Source organism: Electrophorus electricus, chromosome 9 (genome assembly GCF_013358815.1).
Source record: "Electrophorus electricus isolate fEleEle1 chromosome 9, fEleEle1.pri, whole genome shotgun sequence".
In the NCBI taxonomy this organism is placed as follows: Eukaryota; Metazoa; Chordata; class Actinopteri; order Gymnotiformes; family Gymnotidae; genus Electrophorus; species Electrophorus electricus.
In genome coordinates, this window is record NC_049543.1 from 1,008,927 (window position 1) to 1,029,064 (window position 20,138).

The 20,138-nt window shown below is 43.8% G+C and overlaps 1 protein-coding gene across 3 annotated transcripts; it reads left to right on the plus strand.

The window, feature by feature from the left end:
- The first annotated feature begins 88 nt into the window (after positions 1–88).
- slc39a14 (solute carrier family 39 member 14) lies at positions 89–20,122 on the plus strand. Of its 3 annotated transcripts, none has more exons than XM_027027752.2 (9): positions 89–121; positions 5,987–6,257; positions 7,498–7,669; positions 11,582–11,751; positions 13,085–13,207; positions 15,084–15,266; positions 15,567–15,792; positions 16,007–16,191; positions 16,704–20,122. In XM_027027752.2, the coding sequence occupies exons 2-9, from the start codon at positions 6,006–6,008 to the stop codon at positions 16,854–16,856; spliced, it is 1,464 nt and encodes a 487-aa protein (XP_026883553.1). In that variant the 5' UTR covers positions 89–121; positions 5,987–6,005; the 3' UTR covers positions 16,857–20,122. The 3 variants fall into 3 exon arrangements, with proteins under 3 accessions (XP_026883553.1, XP_026883554.1, XP_026883552.1); XM_027027753.2 differs by lacking the exons at positions 89–121; positions 11,582–11,751 and adding exons at positions 1,024–1,211; positions 9,974–10,143; XM_027027751.2 differs by lacking the exon at positions 89–121 and adding an exon at positions 1,024–1,211.
- The last annotated feature ends 16 nt before the right edge of the window (positions 20,123–20,138 follow it).

The following is a 20,138-nucleotide window of genomic DNA, read 5'->3' on the forward strand; positions in this document are numbered from 1 at the left end:
CCCCCCCCCCCCCCCCCCCCCCAACTTGTACTGTTTTTTAAACTTCGTTGTCTCTCCATACTGCATAAAATCTGCTAGGAACATAAAACGGCAGCGAGCGCAAGGCTCGTGTGTTTATAAGGTAAGTGTGTTATGGAGTTTGTGCCGAAATGTTCAGACGGTTACGCTTGAAGATGGAATATTACTAAAGAGAGGAGCACTCTGGACGTGCAGACAGTGGACTGCAGTGCAGTTTTCACTACTGAGTGAGCAGATAAGTGACCTATTTACTCAACAGCACAATTATATTCAAAACTCGAAAACCTGGTCTTTCAGTTAGAACTTGTATGTGCAGCTATTTCAGACAAGTAAGCCATTGCCGGTCGTAATTAAACAAGTAGTTCTTGTTCGAACCGCGACCGGTGATGAATAAGCCGTCATATGGGCCAGCTCCCAACAAACGACAGTGGAAAACAGAGTCGGGAGTCACGCTGGGAATGGAGGGGGTGCTTTGGGAACTTCGTTAGATCCTGTTAGCCGTTCACGGATATCAAAGGGATAATTGTAGCCCCTACAAGTGAAAACCGAGGAGACGAAAATCGTTTTGTTCTCACGTCAGAAATTTAATGTGTAACGCCGTCAAAACATCCCAGTAGACGTTGAATAAACAGGTCAGACTACCTAGAACTGACAAGTGTTTGTAATGTATGTGTGGAAAAAAACAGGATATGTAAACAACGGTTCTGTTCACACATTTCCTAAAATCAGAACGCTTCGCACATTTAAGCGCACGTAAAAATAATGTATAATAATAAACATCATAATTATTAGAATAATAATGCAGTTATGTTCGGGGAAAATGGATGCCCGAAGTTTCCACTGTCTCTGCACGTAGTCGGGGTTACCAATTAAAAGGCCTTTGAAAGATTTAACTAAAATAAACTCGTCCATCAATCTTCAATCAGACACTACAGCGCAGCCGGGAGCGACGCTGGTGAGCCGGCTGTACTTCCGAGGGGGCGGGGCTTAGCGTCGCCGCTTCATCTTAAAGAGCACTGCGCGTACCTGCGCACGCTGGTCTCTTGTGAATGGGATGGTGACTCGCTCAAAGAAGTCGAATATTTAAGACGAGTCACTTTGATCTTCAAACTGACGGGTTCATTAGCTAGATAGTTTACGGACCCGTTAAATATTTAAAATCACAAGCCGAAGCGACGGTCTGGTGTGACTTGGTAAGCATTCCGCTCTTTTCAAAAATAACCGTCCTGGTTAACTCCGTAGCTGGCTAGCGCTAACCGTTAACGGTCGCTTCCTGTGAGGATTGTTACTAGTTACTCTGAAAATATTTTTTAAAGTAAATGCCCCGGCAACGACCTGCAGACATTTATATGACATAACATTTAGCTTGTCGGTGGAAATGCTCAGTCTCTAGTACTCGTGATTTCCATATGGTGGCTAGCTAGCTAGCCGACGTAGTTGGTTAGCTAGCTGGATGCTGAGCAGAAGAAATGAGGTGGATGTTGGAAAACATGAGCGAAGAGGTCCATATATGAGAGGACACTGGCTATGGTGGTGGGTCCCTTTATCTCATCTCACGTGGTGTGGGATGTGAATTTGGCTATCTTATTCAAGTTACACTCATTAGCTAGATATTGGCTGTTGTGCGCATCGTTGAAGGCTATCACTTTCTCCCTGATAAAGATTAGGACATAGCTGGATGACGCGATAGTTAATTAGCTAGTAATAACTAGTTATTTGGCGCATCCCCAATAAATGAATGTCGGTTGATAGCAGTCGGTAAGGGCATTGAATAGGTCGTTATTCTCCACCGTTAAAATTCATGAGAAGTTGGTTTTGGAAAAGACCAAGGTAGCATTGAAGTAATGAACTGGTGTGTCTAACATGAAATTATCGACGGTCTGATCGCTGTCTACGTCTCAAATTGGCTAGAAATTATATTAATGTTGGCATAGATTCGGAAGGATACTATTTTGTCTTCTTCATAAGCAAACTAGCTTGCTGTCCTAATATCATTACTGCTGTAATGCATTCCTCGTTTGGGCCTGCTTGTTTGGCTTGTCTAAAATTGGGCTCTAATATAGTAGTAGTCACTAGTAGTTGATCCTACATGTTTAGCTGTCTGTATAAGTGAGGGACTCACTGAAGTGAAGTTTCTGAGCTTTGTGGTAAAGGTACATTACCAGACTTGAGCCGGAGGGCAGACAGCGGTGTAGGTTAGGATCCCTCATCGTTACTACCACCACACCGTTTGGCGTAAATATGCTATTAAACGACATCATCTTGGGTCAAATTGATGACTTCTAGCATTATGTCTTCTACTTAAATGACGGGTTGGTTTGTTTAGTCACCGTGTTCTGCCTAGTTATTAAACCTTTGAACACTGAGGTTCTGCTGCCAAGTGTTCGGACTGTAAATGAAGGGCTTTTTCATATAGTCAAGACTGGCACATGTGGAAATCTGTTGTTCTTTGGCATTAGAGAACACCACATGTCTTTGGCATTAGAGACCACCAAATGCAAGTAAGTTTTAAACAAAACATGGCTTAAACTATATCCACATTTTTGCATTGTAAGTTAGTTTAAAATGTGATTTTTATTTTTCTGTTCTGATCTGATTGGCTTGCTGGTGGCAGCAAATATTGGACCACAGAGAAGGTCTGCTGGTGGACGTGGTTATGGCTCTCAAATTCCCAATAACCTCCCAAACAAGAGTGTCTGCTATTGGCTGCATGCCTTGCATGGTCAGACTGTTCCTACAGTAAACCTGATCTCAAATAACTTGTGACCTTCAGAGATAAGGTGGTCTGCTTGTGCAGACAGAGTCTGTAAGCTGTGTGTCATCTATAGCCAAGACTGTTTTTCGGCACAGAACTTGCTTACCAACATGTCCATGTCTTCCTGACATTCACTGTTGTTGTGGAGGATTTCTGTGTTGTCTTTCTTGACTCCATAGGCTCAAGTGTTAGTCAGTTATTTGGATTCCTGAAGGCTTTTGTTTTGAAGTGATTTTTTTTCTTTATGCTGTTATAAACCATGTTGCTGCCAGGGGTTGGGAAGAACTTGGAGGTTTAACCGGAAACAGTTATTCCGCTACCCCGCAGTTCTACTGGTGTCTGTTACAGAGATGGCGCTGATGCCTTGAACTCTACACCTTCCTCCGATTGTGGCCGCTGTCGTCATTCCTGCGTTTCCATATAAAATAAACCCCAGGGGCTCAAACCTTTGTACTGATGAAATAAACTGCTCTTATTGGGTTGTAGGGTTTTTTCAATTATTTTGCTATTTAATTTTATTATGTTGAATCCTCACCTTTCTACTTAGGTGATCAGGTTTAGGGTTCCAGTGTAACTCGAGCTGGTGTCTGTCCTCACATGTGCAGTGTAAGGGAAAATGCTTCTGAGAGGAAGAGCTGGGAGCCGGATACCTGTGTTTTCACTGCTAACACGCCATTAAACTCTGATGATTGCAGTTGATTTTTTTCAGATATTTCTTTATCTGAGAAATCTCAATGTGGTTGCAACCTCCTGTTAATACATAATAGTCAACCTTAGATGTAATACGGTACACCCACACAAATTTAACAAAGACTTGCTCACACACACAGCTTTTGCTAAACAGGAGACTGCTGCTCTTAGAATGAAAACTGCAAATTATGCCATGTAGATATGGAAATTAAATGCAGTGCCAACTTGGGTGCTCGAGGTTCAACTGGAGTTTATTAGCCTACATATGTTCATATAAGCGTAAGAAAGTAATGAACCTTTGATCACAGAAAGGTTTCAACATTTGTCACTGTACTGATTTGAAAGTTAAGCCTAGTCACCTTCAACCCTACTGACCACTTTTCCAATGGCTTGAAATGTAAAGTCTGTGTTTTGGGAACATTTTGTTTTATTTGTTTTGTTTGAGTAAGGCAGCAGTCCAGAGTTAAGAATGGTCCCCATCTTATCTCTGTAAACAGCACTCGGCCCCAATGAGAACTGGGAGCACATGCATTATGTTCATTACAAAGTATGTACTGCGTAGTTGTACACGTACACACACACTCACACGCATTATGATGAGGTGAGACTCGTAGATCCTGTTGGAGCAGTGCTGGGTGGGGCAGGTAGTGACACACCATCCTGGCACATGCACATGCACATGTGTCTCGAGGCTGCAGTGTACAGTTGGCTACAATTTATTTTGTATAGTGATGCTCACACACACGTTTATAAAAAATGTACATGTTGCTTACACAATCACAAATGGACAAGCGGACACATGGACATGGACCCCGGGTTTGATGTAATAGTGGCAATCTTCCCTGTGGCAGTTTGATGCATGTAGATCTGTCATGTCAACAAATCCCAAACACTCCCACGTAACAATGTTGGTGTTTTATTGTGTGCTAGCTAATCTCAGTCTCAGAGAGGAATACTGTGAGTGCTTAATTAACTTTACTGGACAGTCAATTCCTATGAACCTGTGGAATAATAAAGGGAAGGACTTAGAGGGTTCAGCCGTGTGTATGTAAGCTGTTTAGTCTCAAGCTCTTTCTCTCTTGCTCTCTCTCTCTCTCTCTCTTTTTTCTCTCTCTCTCTCTCTCTCTCTCTCGCTCTCTCTACCCCCCTCCACCCCCCGCCAGTGCACACCCCACTCTGAGACTGCTATCCCATTCTGTTCAGTCTTGCTGTTTCTCGAGGGCATCGTCTGCGCTCAGCCGAGAAGAAGACCAGCGAGAGGCTGGTGAAGTTTGAGGGTGGAGAGAGCAGCTTTGTCCCAAATCTAACAGCATCGCCTCCTCCCAAGGCCCTTAAAGTACTGCGTAGCCTACATTTAGTTTATTTAATTATGGTGAATATGCAACAGAATGTTCTGTCATGTCCTGGATTTGGTTGCTTGGTTGTTTCTTTGTTTGTTTTCCTTAATTGCAGTATGAAAGGGTTTTAACAACAAGACAAAAGTTGTCTGTTTCAGTGTTGATTTTTGGGATCATTCTTTACTGGTTGTTTCCTATTCTTGACATTAGGACTTTTTGTTGGGTTATTAATTTATTTTAATTGTTTTAGTAAATAGGAGTTCTCTCGCCTTTGTTAGTTCTTAGGTCCCAGGAACATTGTACTATGGTTGACTTCTGTGTGTTCTAAATGTATTTTACAGTTTATATGCCTCTTCAGTATGTGACTGTGGGTCAGAACCACTATTCTGATACCTTAAGTATCTACGTTTGCTTTGCCCACAACCCTGGGGTGTGTGTCTGTGTAAATACTGGGTGGAATTAGCCTCTCTACTCTTGTGAATGAGACCATTCAGAGTGCTAGTGAGTGTACTACATTTTCACAAAGCATCCCAGTGTGTGACTGCAGACCTGGGGTCAGATTTCCCGCCCCTCACTCTTTCTGTTATTCACTATAATCTGGGAAGTCCTACTGATCCACAAACAGCACTCCTGCTGTGAGATGTGTTTGGGATTACACACCCCGCTGCTGGGTGGAGGTGTGTAAGGGTTAAACAAAGAACGTTTTGTTTCTAAGGAACAGATCATGATACCAGCGTATTCAACATCTGTGATAAAGTCTGCAGCAGTTGGTCAATTTCATGATCATTTAAAGAGATTTGGGTATTTAAAGAGTCAAATGGACTCAAAACGTCACCAAGCCATGTTGTGATCGATTGGCAGGAACTGTGGATTTGGTAAAGATGTGAGCATGCTAGGTGGTAGTGCCCTGGAGACAGTTTACTCTTCCACATTAAATCTGTCCGTGTGCGTGCGTGTGTGTATACATTCAATCAGGCATTTACATATTCTTTAAATAAGAGAAGTCATTAACATTAAATATTGACTCTGCAGACTTGAGTCTCCTGGTGAGGGGTGTGGTGAAGATGCTCGTTCGACCGTTATACACTGTTGCCAGGAGGGAGCAGCAACATAACACAAGCTTGAACATGTTCTGCTTACACAGAGGAGATGATCCTTCTCTCTTTCTCTGGGTCCGTCTCCAAAGGTCATCCTTGGTCTGCGTCATGACCCAGAGGGCATCTGTTGGCTGCACCCATCTGACCTTGACCTTAGCTCTGACGCTGACACTAGGCCTGTTGCAGTGGCCTTTGGGAGAGGTCAGAGGTCAAGGGGAGCTTTCTGCCACGCTGGTCCTGCAGGACCTGCTGAGTCGTTATGGCGACAACGGTACCATCTCCATGCCACAGTTGCGGATGCTTCTTACACGCCTCAATGCCGAGAGGAGCAAGGAAAAGGACGTGGAGACCAACACCACGGTAAGAAACTGCTTGTTGCCCCAAAGCATGGTCACCAGCCCAGCTCCTGCATATGTCCTGTAGATGTCCTGCAGAAGTGCCTTCCAACCAAGTTTCCTTACAACATGTATTTAACAGACCCCTTCGGACAGCTCCCTCGTGAGTGATCGCCTACTGAGAAATTGTTAATATTTTTCATAAATTAAATTCCCTGTCCAAACTCACTGTCGTCTGCGGTAAGACAAAAAGCAAGACCGAGTCTTAAGCTAGTAACGGTCCAACCCAGTCGCGGTTTTACATTCAGATACCAGTGGAGTCGAGACACCACAGCAATTTTTAAAATAAAAAATATCTAGTGTACAATTACATGACTTCCTGTGTGCAGTCCTGTAGTGGGTGGTGTAGCTTCTGAAAACAGGGTCTTTGGAGAGCCAGCGTGGAGATGTGGAGCCATATGTGTGAATTTCTCACTGCTGCCCCCACAAACATGTCCGGGTCTTTTTAAAGTTCTTCTGTCTTCTTACTCAAGAACGTTTGTTGGAGACTGAGCTCCAGCTGCATGCTGTCAGAAGCCCATTTCTTGCCAAAGGCTCCACAGCACCCGAGGCTGTTCCACACTGCTCTCAGCTGGGGTGTCAGGGCACCTTCATGTCCCTGATAGGCCCTTCAGGCCCTGGCCGCATATCACGGCAGCAGCTCTGAGTGACCCAGCCATGGCCAGTGCTCTGCTGAATGCATCACAGCGCACAGACCGTGGGAGTGCTGTGCCTTCCCAGTGATGTCAGGGCACGTCAGTTTGGTTACGAGATATGATTTGTAGTTGTTGCTGTTACGTCTATCTCGACTTCCATCATTTTAACTGCTGATTTGCTACAAAGGCCGCTAAAACGTCCTGTTCTCCATCCTGTTGCCTTCAGGACGTCCTGTGTTTCTGTAATGAGATGTTTGTTGGAGGGATTGCTTTCAGAGCTGGAAAGGCCTTGCCTTGCATTCCAGAGCTGAGCTGCAGATTCAGTGCTCAGCAAACAGGTTCCAGTAAAGCGTTTTTTTTTGTTGGGTTTTTTTATAGCATGCCCACAGTACCTTCCTCTTTTTTACTGCACATTGTTTTCTCATAACAGCTTTAAAATTTCATGGAGACAATTCAAATATTTTGAATTGGTTTGTCAGTATTTTGGACAGTGAGGTTGATCTGAGGTCTCTCCAGTGTTCTAGTGCTAACTGTCTGTGTGTGTGTCTGTGTGTGTGTCTCTGTGTTCAGTGTCTGGCTGCAGGCACTCTGGCGGTTCACGGGCTGAGTGAGCAGTCCCGTTTGGACGGACCAGGTCTGCAGGAACTCTGTCCCACCATGTTGCATCAACTGGACTCCCGTGTGTGTCGGGCTGAACAGAACCAGCAGCCGGACCCCAGCGCCGGGCCGTCTGATGCAGAGGGTGAGGCACAATGGTCACAGCTAGACTTTGTCATGCTAAAAACTCCTGTCACGTAGGAATTCAGGGCTTTGGGTCCTCTCCCCCCAGGGTGCCAAATATCCACCTACTCATTCTGTGTCAAACCTGAAGGTTTTTATAGTTCAGTTTGTTCCTAATACTAAAGCAAGATGCGTGTAGGAATGTCTCTCACCTACACCTCAGGTGGGGTAAGACCGCCTCTCAATCTCTGTTCTGTGTCAAACTCCATGTTGCTTTAAACACGTGTGGTTTTATAGCCATTGTTCATTAATTAATAGTTTTTTCCCAACATAAATGCATGATGGTTAAAGAGTAAACTCCATGTTTCCTCTGAATATTTAATGACCATTGGTAGAATTTGGGGGGGGGGGGTGTCTGTAATTTTTTATCTTTTTGTCAGGTGGCAGTTCACATTCACGGCGGGGCAGACTGCGTCCCCACAAAGTTCTGCGTCGCAACTAACCTTTGCTTTTGTTAGCAGGTGTCATGTGCTTTCTGTGAGCGTAGGGTGCTGGATGTAGCCAGTGACTGGCTGCTAGACTTGTGGTTCTGGAAGGTGCTTGGATGGTTCGGGGTGGATGTCCAACCCATGCGCCCCATGACCCCGCCCCCAGGACCCTGCCCTCCTTCCTGAGAGGGGAAGGCAGGGGAGAGTCTGTTTGTTTAGGGAACCTGTCAAGTCACACAGAACTACTGTGTTGTAGGCAAGAGTTATAAAAAGCGATGAGGGGAAAGGGGTGTGCATGCGTGCTTGCGTGCGTGTGCGTGTGTGTGTGCAGGCAGTCTGTCCATTAGAATAGTCTGCCTTGTTTGTTTTGTTTTTGAAGAACCCCGCCCTGGGGAGTGAGGGTACGGGGTGGAGAGGTGTAACGTGGAAAGCGTGCGTTTGAGACGCTGTCGGAAATAAAGGATGGAAGGAAGAGAGAAAGTTGGAAGGCAAAGTGTAGGATGCAGAGTAGTGAACAGATATCGAGATTAAAACAAAGTAAGTAAAAAAAAAAACAGACAGACAGACAGCAAGCGACAGACAGTGTGCTTGAATTGGGTTGATGGGGCATAATGAATGGAAGGAGAGAAAGGTGACTACATAACTGATCCCAGTGCAGTGCTCCCTTATCTGTGTCTGTACTGATTGGGTTTTTTTATATGTACAGCACATCTTGATCTGGGTGTGGGGGACTCTGCAGTAAATGGGGTGTCACAGAGGGTTACTGGCCCAAACCGCACGTCCCCTGGGTCTCTTCACTAATGTTTCTCTCTTTTTTTAATTTAGATTTTATTTAGATTTTCAGTTGTGCAGAAATGAACATAAAATAGTAAAAGAGGTGGGAAGTGGTCGCGGCAGTGGTAGTAATAATAATAATAATAATAATGTTGTTGTTGTTGTTGTTGTTATTAATAGCAGTAGTAGTGTATAATGGTTAGAGATTGTGTTAATGGTTTAAGTTGTGCCACTCTCTCGTCACTATAGATGTTTAAAATGTTTCTGCTGTTTCTCTCTCCAAGTATGTGTAGACTGCAGAAGTCTGGCTCCATATTATTTGCACTGAACTTTAGCCCACTAGGAAGACTTGGTTTCACTTCTGTATGTGTGTGTGTGTGTGGGGGGGGGGGGGTTAATGCCAGCGGTGTTTTGTTTTTTTTGGTAAATGAATCCATGGGAGGTGTCAGTGAAGCTGTAGTTTATAACCTTTAATTAAGAGAGCAGAATAGTCAGTCATCCTCTCAGACTTCATATCTCTCACTCTCTCTCTCACTCACTCACTCACTCACTCACTCACTCACTCACACACACACACACACACACACCCCTCTCTCTGTGTGAGTGCAGGAGTGATAGAATGAGCATGGAGTGCTGGCAGGTGCAGGTGTAGCCAATACCCAAACTTGTGTTCTCCTGACACGCTTGTGGTTCATGTGAGTGTTGGGATGTGTGTGTACAAGCAACGTGTGGCAGGGTATGTGCAGTGTGGATGTTTGTTTGTGTGTGTGTGTGTGTGTGTGTGTGTGTGTGTGGTGTGGGGGTTGGAGGTGCTGAATGTGACTATAGTGAGTGTGTTTGCCCTCGTGTGTGTGTGTGTGTGTGTGTGTGTAGTGTTGGGGTTGGCTGTGCAGACGTGCAGAGTATGACTGTAGTCGTTGTGTTTGCCCTCACCTGTGTGTGTGTGTATCTGTGTGTATGTGTGTGTGTGTGTGTGTGTGTAGGCGGTGCTGAGTGTGACTGTAGTCAGTGTGTTTGCCCTCACCTCTGTGTGTGTGTGTGTGTGTGTGTGTGTGTGTGTGTAGTGTGGGGGTTGGCGGTGCTGAGTGTGACTGTAGTCAGTGTGTTTGCCCTCACCGGTGTGTGTGTCGTCCCACTGATGAGGAGCCACCTCATGCGCAAAGTTCTCATCTTTTTCATCGCTCTGTCCATCGGAACGCTCTTCTCCACTGCCGTCTTCCAGCTTCTGCCGGAGGTGCAGTATGCCCGCCCGCCAACACACACACACACGCGTACACACACAAACAAATACACCAGACAGTTAACAGTGAATCTACTAATATTGGTGGTATTGGCGTGTGTGGGCCCAGCTGTCTGTTCTGCTCTGTCTGGTTAGTGGCTGATCCACGGCTTGTGATCTCCCATTCCCTCTCGCTTTCCTCTTTCATGCCAGAATGGGTTCTTTTTCTGCTTTATTTTTGGTTTTGTTTTCATTTCTTGGAAGGCAGGGTGATGAAGCCACTATGATGGCATCTCTGCTGTGTGGGTGTCAGTGGCAGTAATGTTGTCATGTTGGCATATTTTTACTATAATTTTCTTTCTTTCCCCTTTAGAAACTCATCTTTTCTTTGTTGCTTTCTTTTTCGTGTATTATTTTTTTCTTTCTTATATTTTCTTTCTCATATTCTCCTACTTTCTTCTTTCCTTTTTGCTTTATTTCCTTTCTACACATCACCCGTAGCGATCAGAGAGCCCGAGTGCTTGGCTATCGCTGTGTTTTTGCATTGCTCCATGAGATCACGAGCTGCTTCAGAAAGTGTCTTAGGCTTCGCGTCCCTAAAGGGCTCAGCAATTTTTTTAATGTGGTCAAAGGTGAAAGGCCAGGTGGGTAGTAGTGTTGTTGTTGTTGTTGTTGTTGTTGTTGTTAGTCAGCTCAGCCCTGACGAGACTCAGCAATGTTGCACTGAAGTATTCATGAAGAAAAGGAGACTTCTTGAAGCTCCTCGTTAATGGAGTCAATGAGGGAGATAATGGCCTGTTTAAACTTCCTGTGCCCTGTGTGAGGCTCCAGAACCTGGTTCACCTCAGGGTGCTGGCCAAAGAAAGATGATGACAGATCAGTGTTTGTGCTGCAGTTCATTTGAGCTATAGCATGGCCCGAGGGGTATTTTCCTTGCCTGTCTGTTCTCGGGCAGTGAAAGGATGGGTTGTTGTGGAGCAAAGGATTGTGGAGGATACCCCCAGGAGGTGGTCTGAGATCCAGGCCTTGGTGGTCTTTGGGTGCGGAATGTCTCTTTGTTCTGTTGAGCCATTGTGATGTCACAGTAAGACTGATTCTGTCTTCTGTTCCTTTTCAATCGAAGCATGTCCTGTCTCAAGTCCTGTCTAATGATGGTTTTTCCCTAGCAGTGAAATTGAGCACAAAATCTACAATAAGTGGACTCCCCTCACTGAATCTGAAGGAGACTGAATCTGATGAAAAGACCATTGTCTCTGAGACTTGCACCATCTGCTTAAACTGATCATGCGCTCTCCACTGGTCTGTGGGATTGTGTTAACATAACATCCTGTCCCTCCCCTTCAGGGTACCAGTTTGGACTGTTCCTGTATCCAATTTTCCATCTTTCCACTTGAAATCTTCAAAGCCACTAATGATGTGCCCTCTCTCTCCTTCCTCCTGCTGCCGTGGCCAGTGTGGGGTTACGGGTTCCTGTGTGTAACGCTGATCTCACTGTGTTCGCTGCTGGGTGCCAGTGTGGTGCCCTTCATGAGGAAGACCTTTTACAAGCGCCTCCTCCTCTACTTCATAGCTCTGGCCATCGGCACACTCTATTCCAACGCCCTCTTCCAGCTCATTCCAGAGGTAAAGTGGGCCACTAATACCAAGCTAGAGCCATGCTAGACCCCACTGAATGCTGGACTAGAGCGAGACTAAACCCAGACTAAAGCCCACTGAACACCAGACTACAACTAGGCTAAACCCCACTGTCTCCGGACTAGACCCAGACTAGACCCCTCTCTCTCTCTGTTGACGATGTGTTAAGATTTCGAGCATTAAATGTCTGTAGTGCCATGACATGTTGAAAGTTGACTCTGAAAACAACTGTTCTGGTATGAAGCATTTACAAAATGCCAACTCGGGTGTTTTACAAAAAAAAGTCTCATCTTGACACCTGTTTTGTGTGAGTTGTTCTTTGAACTGTAAGGATAGTACGCACGTGTGTTGTGTTTCTGTTTACTTTCTGTCGATTTGTCCACAGGTCACTCAGCTGGCCATGGCTCTGTAGACATTTAAATGAAATGCTGAAATGCTCAGAATCTAAACCATGCACAGTGTGGCTTAAAGTCTGATTTTGATTGGTGTTGTGGGCTCTGACCCGGCGCGCGACCTCAGTAGCTCCTACACCGGCAGCACAGAAGCTCACCATGGTGATGTCATATACATCGCAAACCTCCACAATCACTCAAATTGATCATTCTCAATTTAAACCTCAATTTTCATCAGAATTACCCTGTTCTGATTTTTTTAATTTTCCTTGTGCTTTATCAAAAGGAAATCAAATGCTAATATGATTTAATCAAATTGCACAGTCTCAATTTGGAGTCCAATTCCTAATTAGTTATGTTCAATCAGAGGACGAGATTTAGTAGCCAGTGTAGCTGGCCGTGTTTAGTGGTCAGTCTCACTCTCATGGGGAGACCTGAGGGAAGGTGGAGCTGTGAGCATCCATGAACCAATCAGCTTCCTCTCACCTGCTCCTGGAGGTCTGAAGGTCGTAGTGACTTTTAACGACATGGACCAAACCCTTTTGATGAGTTGTCCATGTTGTGTAAACCTGCACTGTACATTCAGACCCAAGGGGAGGCGGATGGGTTAGGAGGTGATCTGAGGTTTGGCTCTGTCTTTTGTTTGTTAGTTTGTGTTTAAGATGTGGTTTGGCCTGCCTTTGGCTTCTGTTGGATTATCTAACTCTCATCTGTGTAATGCTTCAGCTGTATATATGATATACACTTAGCGTTATATGCCTAGGACTAGATACACAACTTGGTGCTTATGGGAGACCCTATCATATCCCGCTCAGTAACTCTGATTACAAACATCATACATCAAATTATTTGTAATTGTAGATATGTTTTAATAATTTTGTAAATGGACGATGTTTTCACAGGAAATTTGACTGTTTGTCTTTACATAGGCTTTTGGGTTTGACCCCATGGAGTCATACTACGTGTCCAAGTCTGCAGTGGTCTTCGGAGGTTTCTACCTCTTCTTCTTCACAGAAAAAATACTGAAGATGATCCTTAAGCCGAAGGGCGGGGTGAGACTTCATCTTGGGCCTGTACCGGTGAACTACAACCTGGATATGTTTGGTCACGGGGTGCACTAGCAGTCACCATGACAAAGACCTGGTTCAGGGTCAGGGTGAAACCTTGTTAGGATGACCTGACTAGGAGCAGTTGAAAATCGGCCAGTAAATATTGATTAGTGCATGCTTAAAACGCCGTCACCTGCTATAATCTTCCCTTCAGTCTGGGCTTCCAGTTAGCAGTAATGGTTCACTTTGTAAGTGTAAAAATATCTTCTCTCTCTAGTCTATAAGTCTTACAACAAAAATCTTCAGTAAAAGTGATCTATGTTTCTGAAATGCCTAAAACATAAAAAAAAAACACAGGCCTTTTGATATTAAAAATACAGACATATAGACATACATATTACAAATACAGGTATGAAACAAAAAAATTAAAATAAAGAATATCGAGTAAAATTTCAGAAAGACTTGAAATGATGAGTTTTATAACTTCAGAATTTATGAATAAGTTTAGTACATGAGGGTGTTTATCATTCAGAAAAGACTTTCTTAGATCAAGAGGAAAAGTTAGCATGGATCCTTTTTACTCTTCTGAACTCTTCTATTCTACTTAAAACAAGTAGAGATCGTTTATTTTGAAACAAAACAAAACCTAGAAAACAGGATTTGAAACTGAATTTTCGTAACTCTTTAGTTCTTCTGTGTTACAAATTGTGAATGACATTTGGTGTAGATGTCTCATTTTCTCATTGGATATAAAATTTCAATTGCATTAAAATTTTGGATTTTATTTTATAGTATACAACAGCAGTGAGTAACACCTCTGTGCAATATCACTTGAATGACAAAAGATTCAAAATGTATTTTCTCTTCTTAAAGATGAAACATACTTTAGAAGGATGAATGCAAAGGCAGGACCCAAAGTAGAAACTCAGTGCAGCAAAAGTGATTACACCTGTGATCACTGACACACAATTTAGAAAACCTGCGGTCACTGAAAGAACACTGAGGACACCTGTGATGCACACCTGTGTTGTCCAGTACACCTGTGATGTCCAGTTATCCTAATTGCATGAATATAGTTATAAAATAACCTGTGGACACCAGAACATTCTCTATTTTGGACCTACCCAGTCACGTAAGTGCTTGAGACTTGGCACAGGCAGTATCGATGCAAATCCGTTTCTGTGGCAGCTCAGAAAGTGAGAAGTGTATTGTGTGATGTCGCCCTCTATGGTTGCCGTCCAAGAAAAACTTTGCCAAAGAACATGGTAAAAAGCCTGATGAGTACTGGGAGCACATTCTTTGGTCAGATAAGACCGAGATAAACGTGTGAGGCTCAGATGGGGTCCAGTATGTGTGGTGTGAACCTCACCAGGGCTTACGCAGTGGAGCACGGAGCTGGGAATGTGGTGTAGGTGTTGGAGAGATGACCTTTACAGATGGCACCATGAATGTCTGGACATACCAAAACAATGAGTACTGACCATATGACTCCCAGTCTCCACAATGAAGAGGACCGAGTATGTCATCAAAAACGAAGATGGACTTGCAAAGTATTTAAAAAAAAATACGATTTAAATCTCAGTAATGAAAGGTGGACAGACTTCTGTTATGTGGAGGAACTCCACTATGCTGCCTGTACTTATAATATAGTAAATATATACTGTTATTCTTTCATTTCATGTAAGAGCAAATACCTTAATATTCAACTTAGATGTGCTGCATTTACTAAAAGGTGATACCATTTTGAGTCATCTGCCATTTAAGTGATGAAGCACAGGGTTGTACTCACAGTTGTTGTATCATGTCATATGCTGTCCTCTTGTGGACAACAAGGCACCAGCCTTTAAAAACAACACATTTTTCTGTCCTCCTCTGTCAGGGGGGACAGGGTCACAGCCATTTCACTGTGGAGCGCTATGGTAATGGGGACATGGAGGACGGTGTTATGGAGAAGCTGCAGAATGGAGAGAGTGGGGGAGGGGCGTCCTTACCCCGAACAGATGGAGAAATCAGAGGGGTCGCTGAGGATGACAAGATGCTGAGCACGGGACTGACGGTCCAGGTGAGAGGTTGATGAAGATCTGACTGTTGGCCAAGCGTCTGTTGGCCTGTGTTCCACAGCTGCTTACCACACAAAGCCTGTGTTTCTGAGCTCTGTTCACTGGCCTGCACATACACTGTTACCTCGACATGCTGTGGTGTAGATATCGTACTGAATGTTACGGGGTCTCTGACTCACATGACTTCAGGAACTGTTATTTCCAACTTTTGCCAAATCATTGAGCAGCATATTATAGTGTTGATGTGATTGAAAAGTATTTCTTTCTTTCTTTCCTCTCTCTCTTCACGTGTGTGTGTTTAGGACTCTCAGAGTTCTGGTGGTGGAGGCCGGGGTACAGGTGGGTGTTACTGGCTGAAGGGTCGTGCGTACTCTGACATCGGCACGCTGGCCTGGATGATCACCCTGAGTGATGGCCTCCATAACTTCATCGACGGCTTGGCTATCGGAGCCTCCTTCACCGCCTCTGTGTTCCAGGGCATCAGCACATCAGTGGCCATACTGTGTGAAGAGTTCCCCCATGAACTAGGTGAATATAACACACACTCACACACTCTCTAATTTTAATTAACAACTGTTTGCAGATCTTAATATTAGTGATGGTTGGGGGGGGGGGGGGAAATACATGGATTTTGATGTGATAAATGTAATCAAATGAAGTATGTTTGCACATGCAATGTTAGATGCTAATAAATAACTCTCTCTCTCTCTCTCTCTCTCTCTCTCTCTCTCTGTGTCTGCAGGTGATTTTGTCATCCTGCTGAATGCGGGCATGAGCATCCAACAAGCTCTCTTCTTTAACTTCCTCTCGGCCTGCTGCTGTTATCTGGGAATGGGCTTCGGCATTCTAGCTGGGAATCGCTTCTCTCCAAACTGGATCTTTGCACTGGCAGGAGGGATGTTTCTCTACATCGCCCTGGCAGACATGGTGAGGGTCTGCAGACTCTCTCACAGCTCTCCGTCATTCCTCATACCACATTCACTTACCCCAGCACTGTTTGCTGATCGGGTTTCACATGGCTACCAAGCCTTGGAAAGGCTAGGATGTGAAGTTAATGCTATTAAGATGGCCCGTGTGGCCTCAGAAACTCTGTGTGGCAGAATATTTAGCACATAGATGGTTCCATTCTCCAATAAATACCAGTAAATTCAAACACTGGGCTCATGTGGAAACAGTTTGTGTTTGTTTTGGTGGGTGGTCTTTTAGGATGTTCTTTCACAGTCTCATTGGTTCATTTGGCTTACACATTCTGTCAATGAACTTTCAAAAGCCAACTGGCAACAATGGAATGTTGGGGGATTGTTGGAGAATGTTGTGGGATTGTTGGAGGTTGGTTGGTTGGTTGGTTGGTGTGCTGTGAGCATTTAGTAGGGTTATACGTGGAGTATCGGCGTGTGTAACATCTTGGCTGTATCTCTGTACCTCTCTCTTATGTCCAGTTCCCTGAGATGAACGAGGTAAGCCGAGAAGAAGAGGAGGCCGGGGGGAGCGGCTCCTTCCTGACGTTTGTCATCCAGAACGCCGGGCTGCTGACCGGCTTTGCCATCATGCTGCTCTTGACCATCTACTCGGGACAGATCCAGCTTGGATAACGAGATTCCTGGGATTCACCCAGTCCTGGGCCTAAACCCAGAGACCACTACACTAGACTTAACTTTTCACCCCTCATCTTGAGGGTCTGTCCAAAGAGGCATGAGGGCAAGATTCACACCTTCTCTGAGGCTGACTGTGCAATTATAAACCAGCCCCCTTACATCAGCACAAGGAGAAGGGGGTGTGGCCTCTGGGAACCAGGTCTCTACCGGCCTGAACTCAAACCTGACTGAGCTGACAGAGATGCAATAGACAACTCAAATTGACGAATATGCATCAGTGCTTTCTCCGTGCACTGTACCATCTCCCTCTTTCTTCTTCTTTGTGTTTGGTCTCTGCTTTTGTTCCCGACTCTTCTCTGACCCTCCTGTGTTCATAGTAGCCTTGTCTTCAATCACCATGAAAGGACAGTTTAAATCGTTTGTTCTCAACTCCCACGGTCCTTCCACTTCACTGTATTCTCTTCAGAGCCACTGTTATGATAATATATGAGTCCCGAGTGCTACATCTAAAAGAATGGGAATCCACACTAACCCTCCTTCCAGGCAAGGTCGCCTCTGTCTGAAACCTGTCTCTGGAAGGCTTCTCAATCCTCATGGGTGTTGAAAGATATCCAGCCAGTGGTTTTTTGTTTGTTTGCACCTGAACCAGTCCATTGAGGGCTGTAGATTCATTAGGAACTCAGATTAACCAAAAATGTGAACTGAATTATGATCCACTGATGTGGACCCCAGAATTCCCGTTCCTTGCTATTCCATTATCTTAGTAGTGGATTGTTAGTTATAGCTGCTACTCACTAGAATGAACACAGGTAAAATTCAACAGCCCCTATTGTAATTTATTGGGTATTTTTTAACATCACTTCTGAGAAAACCTCTGTGCTATGTTAGCCCTTAGCCTAGCCTGGAAATGACAGTTTTCTCAAGCTGTGGCTTTTATCCCAAATGTCATTCCAGAACAGCTTTTTCATGTAGGTAAAAATAATTTTTTGTGTGTGTTTTGTACATGTCAAAGAATCAGAAATGGATCTACGAGACCAAATATGTGCCCTTGTTTTGCAGAGTCCCCTTATGACCATGGGCTTTTTTGTTGTTGTTTAGTTTTCTTGACTTTTTGCCCTCAGCTCCATAGTGTTTTTTGTCTGTGTCTGTTCTCAGTCTTCCTCGGGAAGAATGGATCGTCTGGTTGTGTCCAGGACAGACGACCCCCGCGCCCCCAAGCTGCTGTCCTCATTAGCTTTTTAATAGGTGTTTTTCCCTACGGACAGCCATGAACACCGCCTTGACACTGTTCCCATGGAGACTTGTTATTTATTTCTCTTTATGTACCTCTGTGTGCATTATGACGTGACCACTGGTGAAGGTAATTATTGGACTGACAGTGACTAGATGAAGGAGAGTAACACTTGTATGAAGGTGATGAAATGTAATGCACATTCCTCTAAACTGGATGTAGATTGAATTTTGCCCTTCTGTGTAGAATACCAAATAAACCCAGAGGTAGTTAGAGGTAGTCACAGATGAGGAGCCTCCTCAGGTCCCTGTCTTGCCCCCGGCAGCCTGTTTGCCGTGTTGCATTTTCTGTGGTGTAGAACACCTGACCTCTGATCAGGGAGGGTTTGAGCTTTAGCTGACCAGCTGAGTAAGGTGTAATGACAGGACCAACGCAAACACCAGGGAGGACTAGACAGACGAATGGACGGACGTCATTTAAACATCATAAGTTAGAGCTGAAATCTAGTTGATACTTAACGGTTTCTGCCTTTGTTCCCTTTAAACTGGGTTTGTTGGGACGCTGTGTGGTGTATGTCCATTAAACATCTTGCACTCTGGTCTTTTTTTTCTGTCTCACGTTCTTTGTTCACTTCCATCACGTGGCTTTCTGAACCTTGGAGACATGCATTAGTTCTTAGTAAACTCAACATGCAGTTCAGAATAACACCACAAGATGGGAGAAGAGATTTATTAAATCAAACAAGCCACAGAGGAGCCATCACGCATACACACAAATCTGTATTTTAGTGTTTCAAATGTATTTGCATTTTGAATCAAGATGTGTTTTTTTTTGTTTGTTTGTTTGTTTTTGTTTTTTAACATTTTTAAATTTTCTTTTGAAAATGCCTATTTTTAAGAAAAGCTGGAGGAAACCGAATGACCTTTACTACAGCGTTTAAACGCTTTGTGCATGTGTCTGTCCTGTTTAGTTTTTAACCAATGGTGCACTGTATCTTGTTCCTGGAGGCATCATTTAAACTTTATGGGAGAATCCCAGGCGTATTCCATGTATTATCATCGTTGTTTGATCTATAATAGGACATTAACATAAAAAGAAAAAATTGCTTGTGTGTAGTAGGTTGTGTGATAAATGAAAGTGGTGTTGAAGAGAAGTTTTGCTCTTCTCTGCAGTTGCCCAGGGTTTGTGTTTGTCATCCTCCAGGCAAAATATGTGGATGTTAGTCTCTAAACTCCCATTTTGTTGTGAGTTCTGGAGTATGGAATACAAAAATATCTGGCCTGATGAGTGATTTCTTCACAGTGTTTATTTGAAAACTGAAGCCAGTGAAATGTTTAATTATGATCAAGGACATGTTGCACTATGGACCAGCTTTGTTGGGTGACTTTTGAGAAATGCAATTTTGCTTGTACTTTCGATACTTAATCTGTGCAGTCAATCATATTTATACAGTTTTGAATTTTTTCCTTCAGGGAAAACATGCAACGTTGATTTTTAACCATCAGTTGGTTTATTTTATTCAGTTCTATAGTAATTAAACCTACAGGCAGGCCTGACTGCTTCAAACTTTCATAACTAATGTATTGTAATGTGCTTGATCACTTGGCAGATATCAATAGCCATCTGTTAATTATGATGAGGAAGGCTGTAGTTGGCAGTCATATTCATGTATTAAGACATTTTTTAATTGAATGATCCAGTACTATATTAGATCCAGTTCTGAGCATCATTTTTGTATCGTAGTTGAGACTGTGGTATTTAAGACAACATATAGTTTTGATAATTCAACCTATTTAATTGTGACTCTGTGGGGGTGTGGGTATTTTTAGAAGAGCCTGCCTTTCTAAAAGTAGAAACGTTCATCTCTTGTTTGAGTTGTTTTACTGCCCATGTATAAACATTTTTCTTTGGGAACTTTGTTACATAAATGTTTGTCTGCTTACACATGTGTCCTGCCCTTTGCAATCGAATTCCTGAACACAATATTTGACGTCATATTACCCGTAATAAACCTCCGTTTGAGTTTACCGATCACGCTAGTGAAGGAC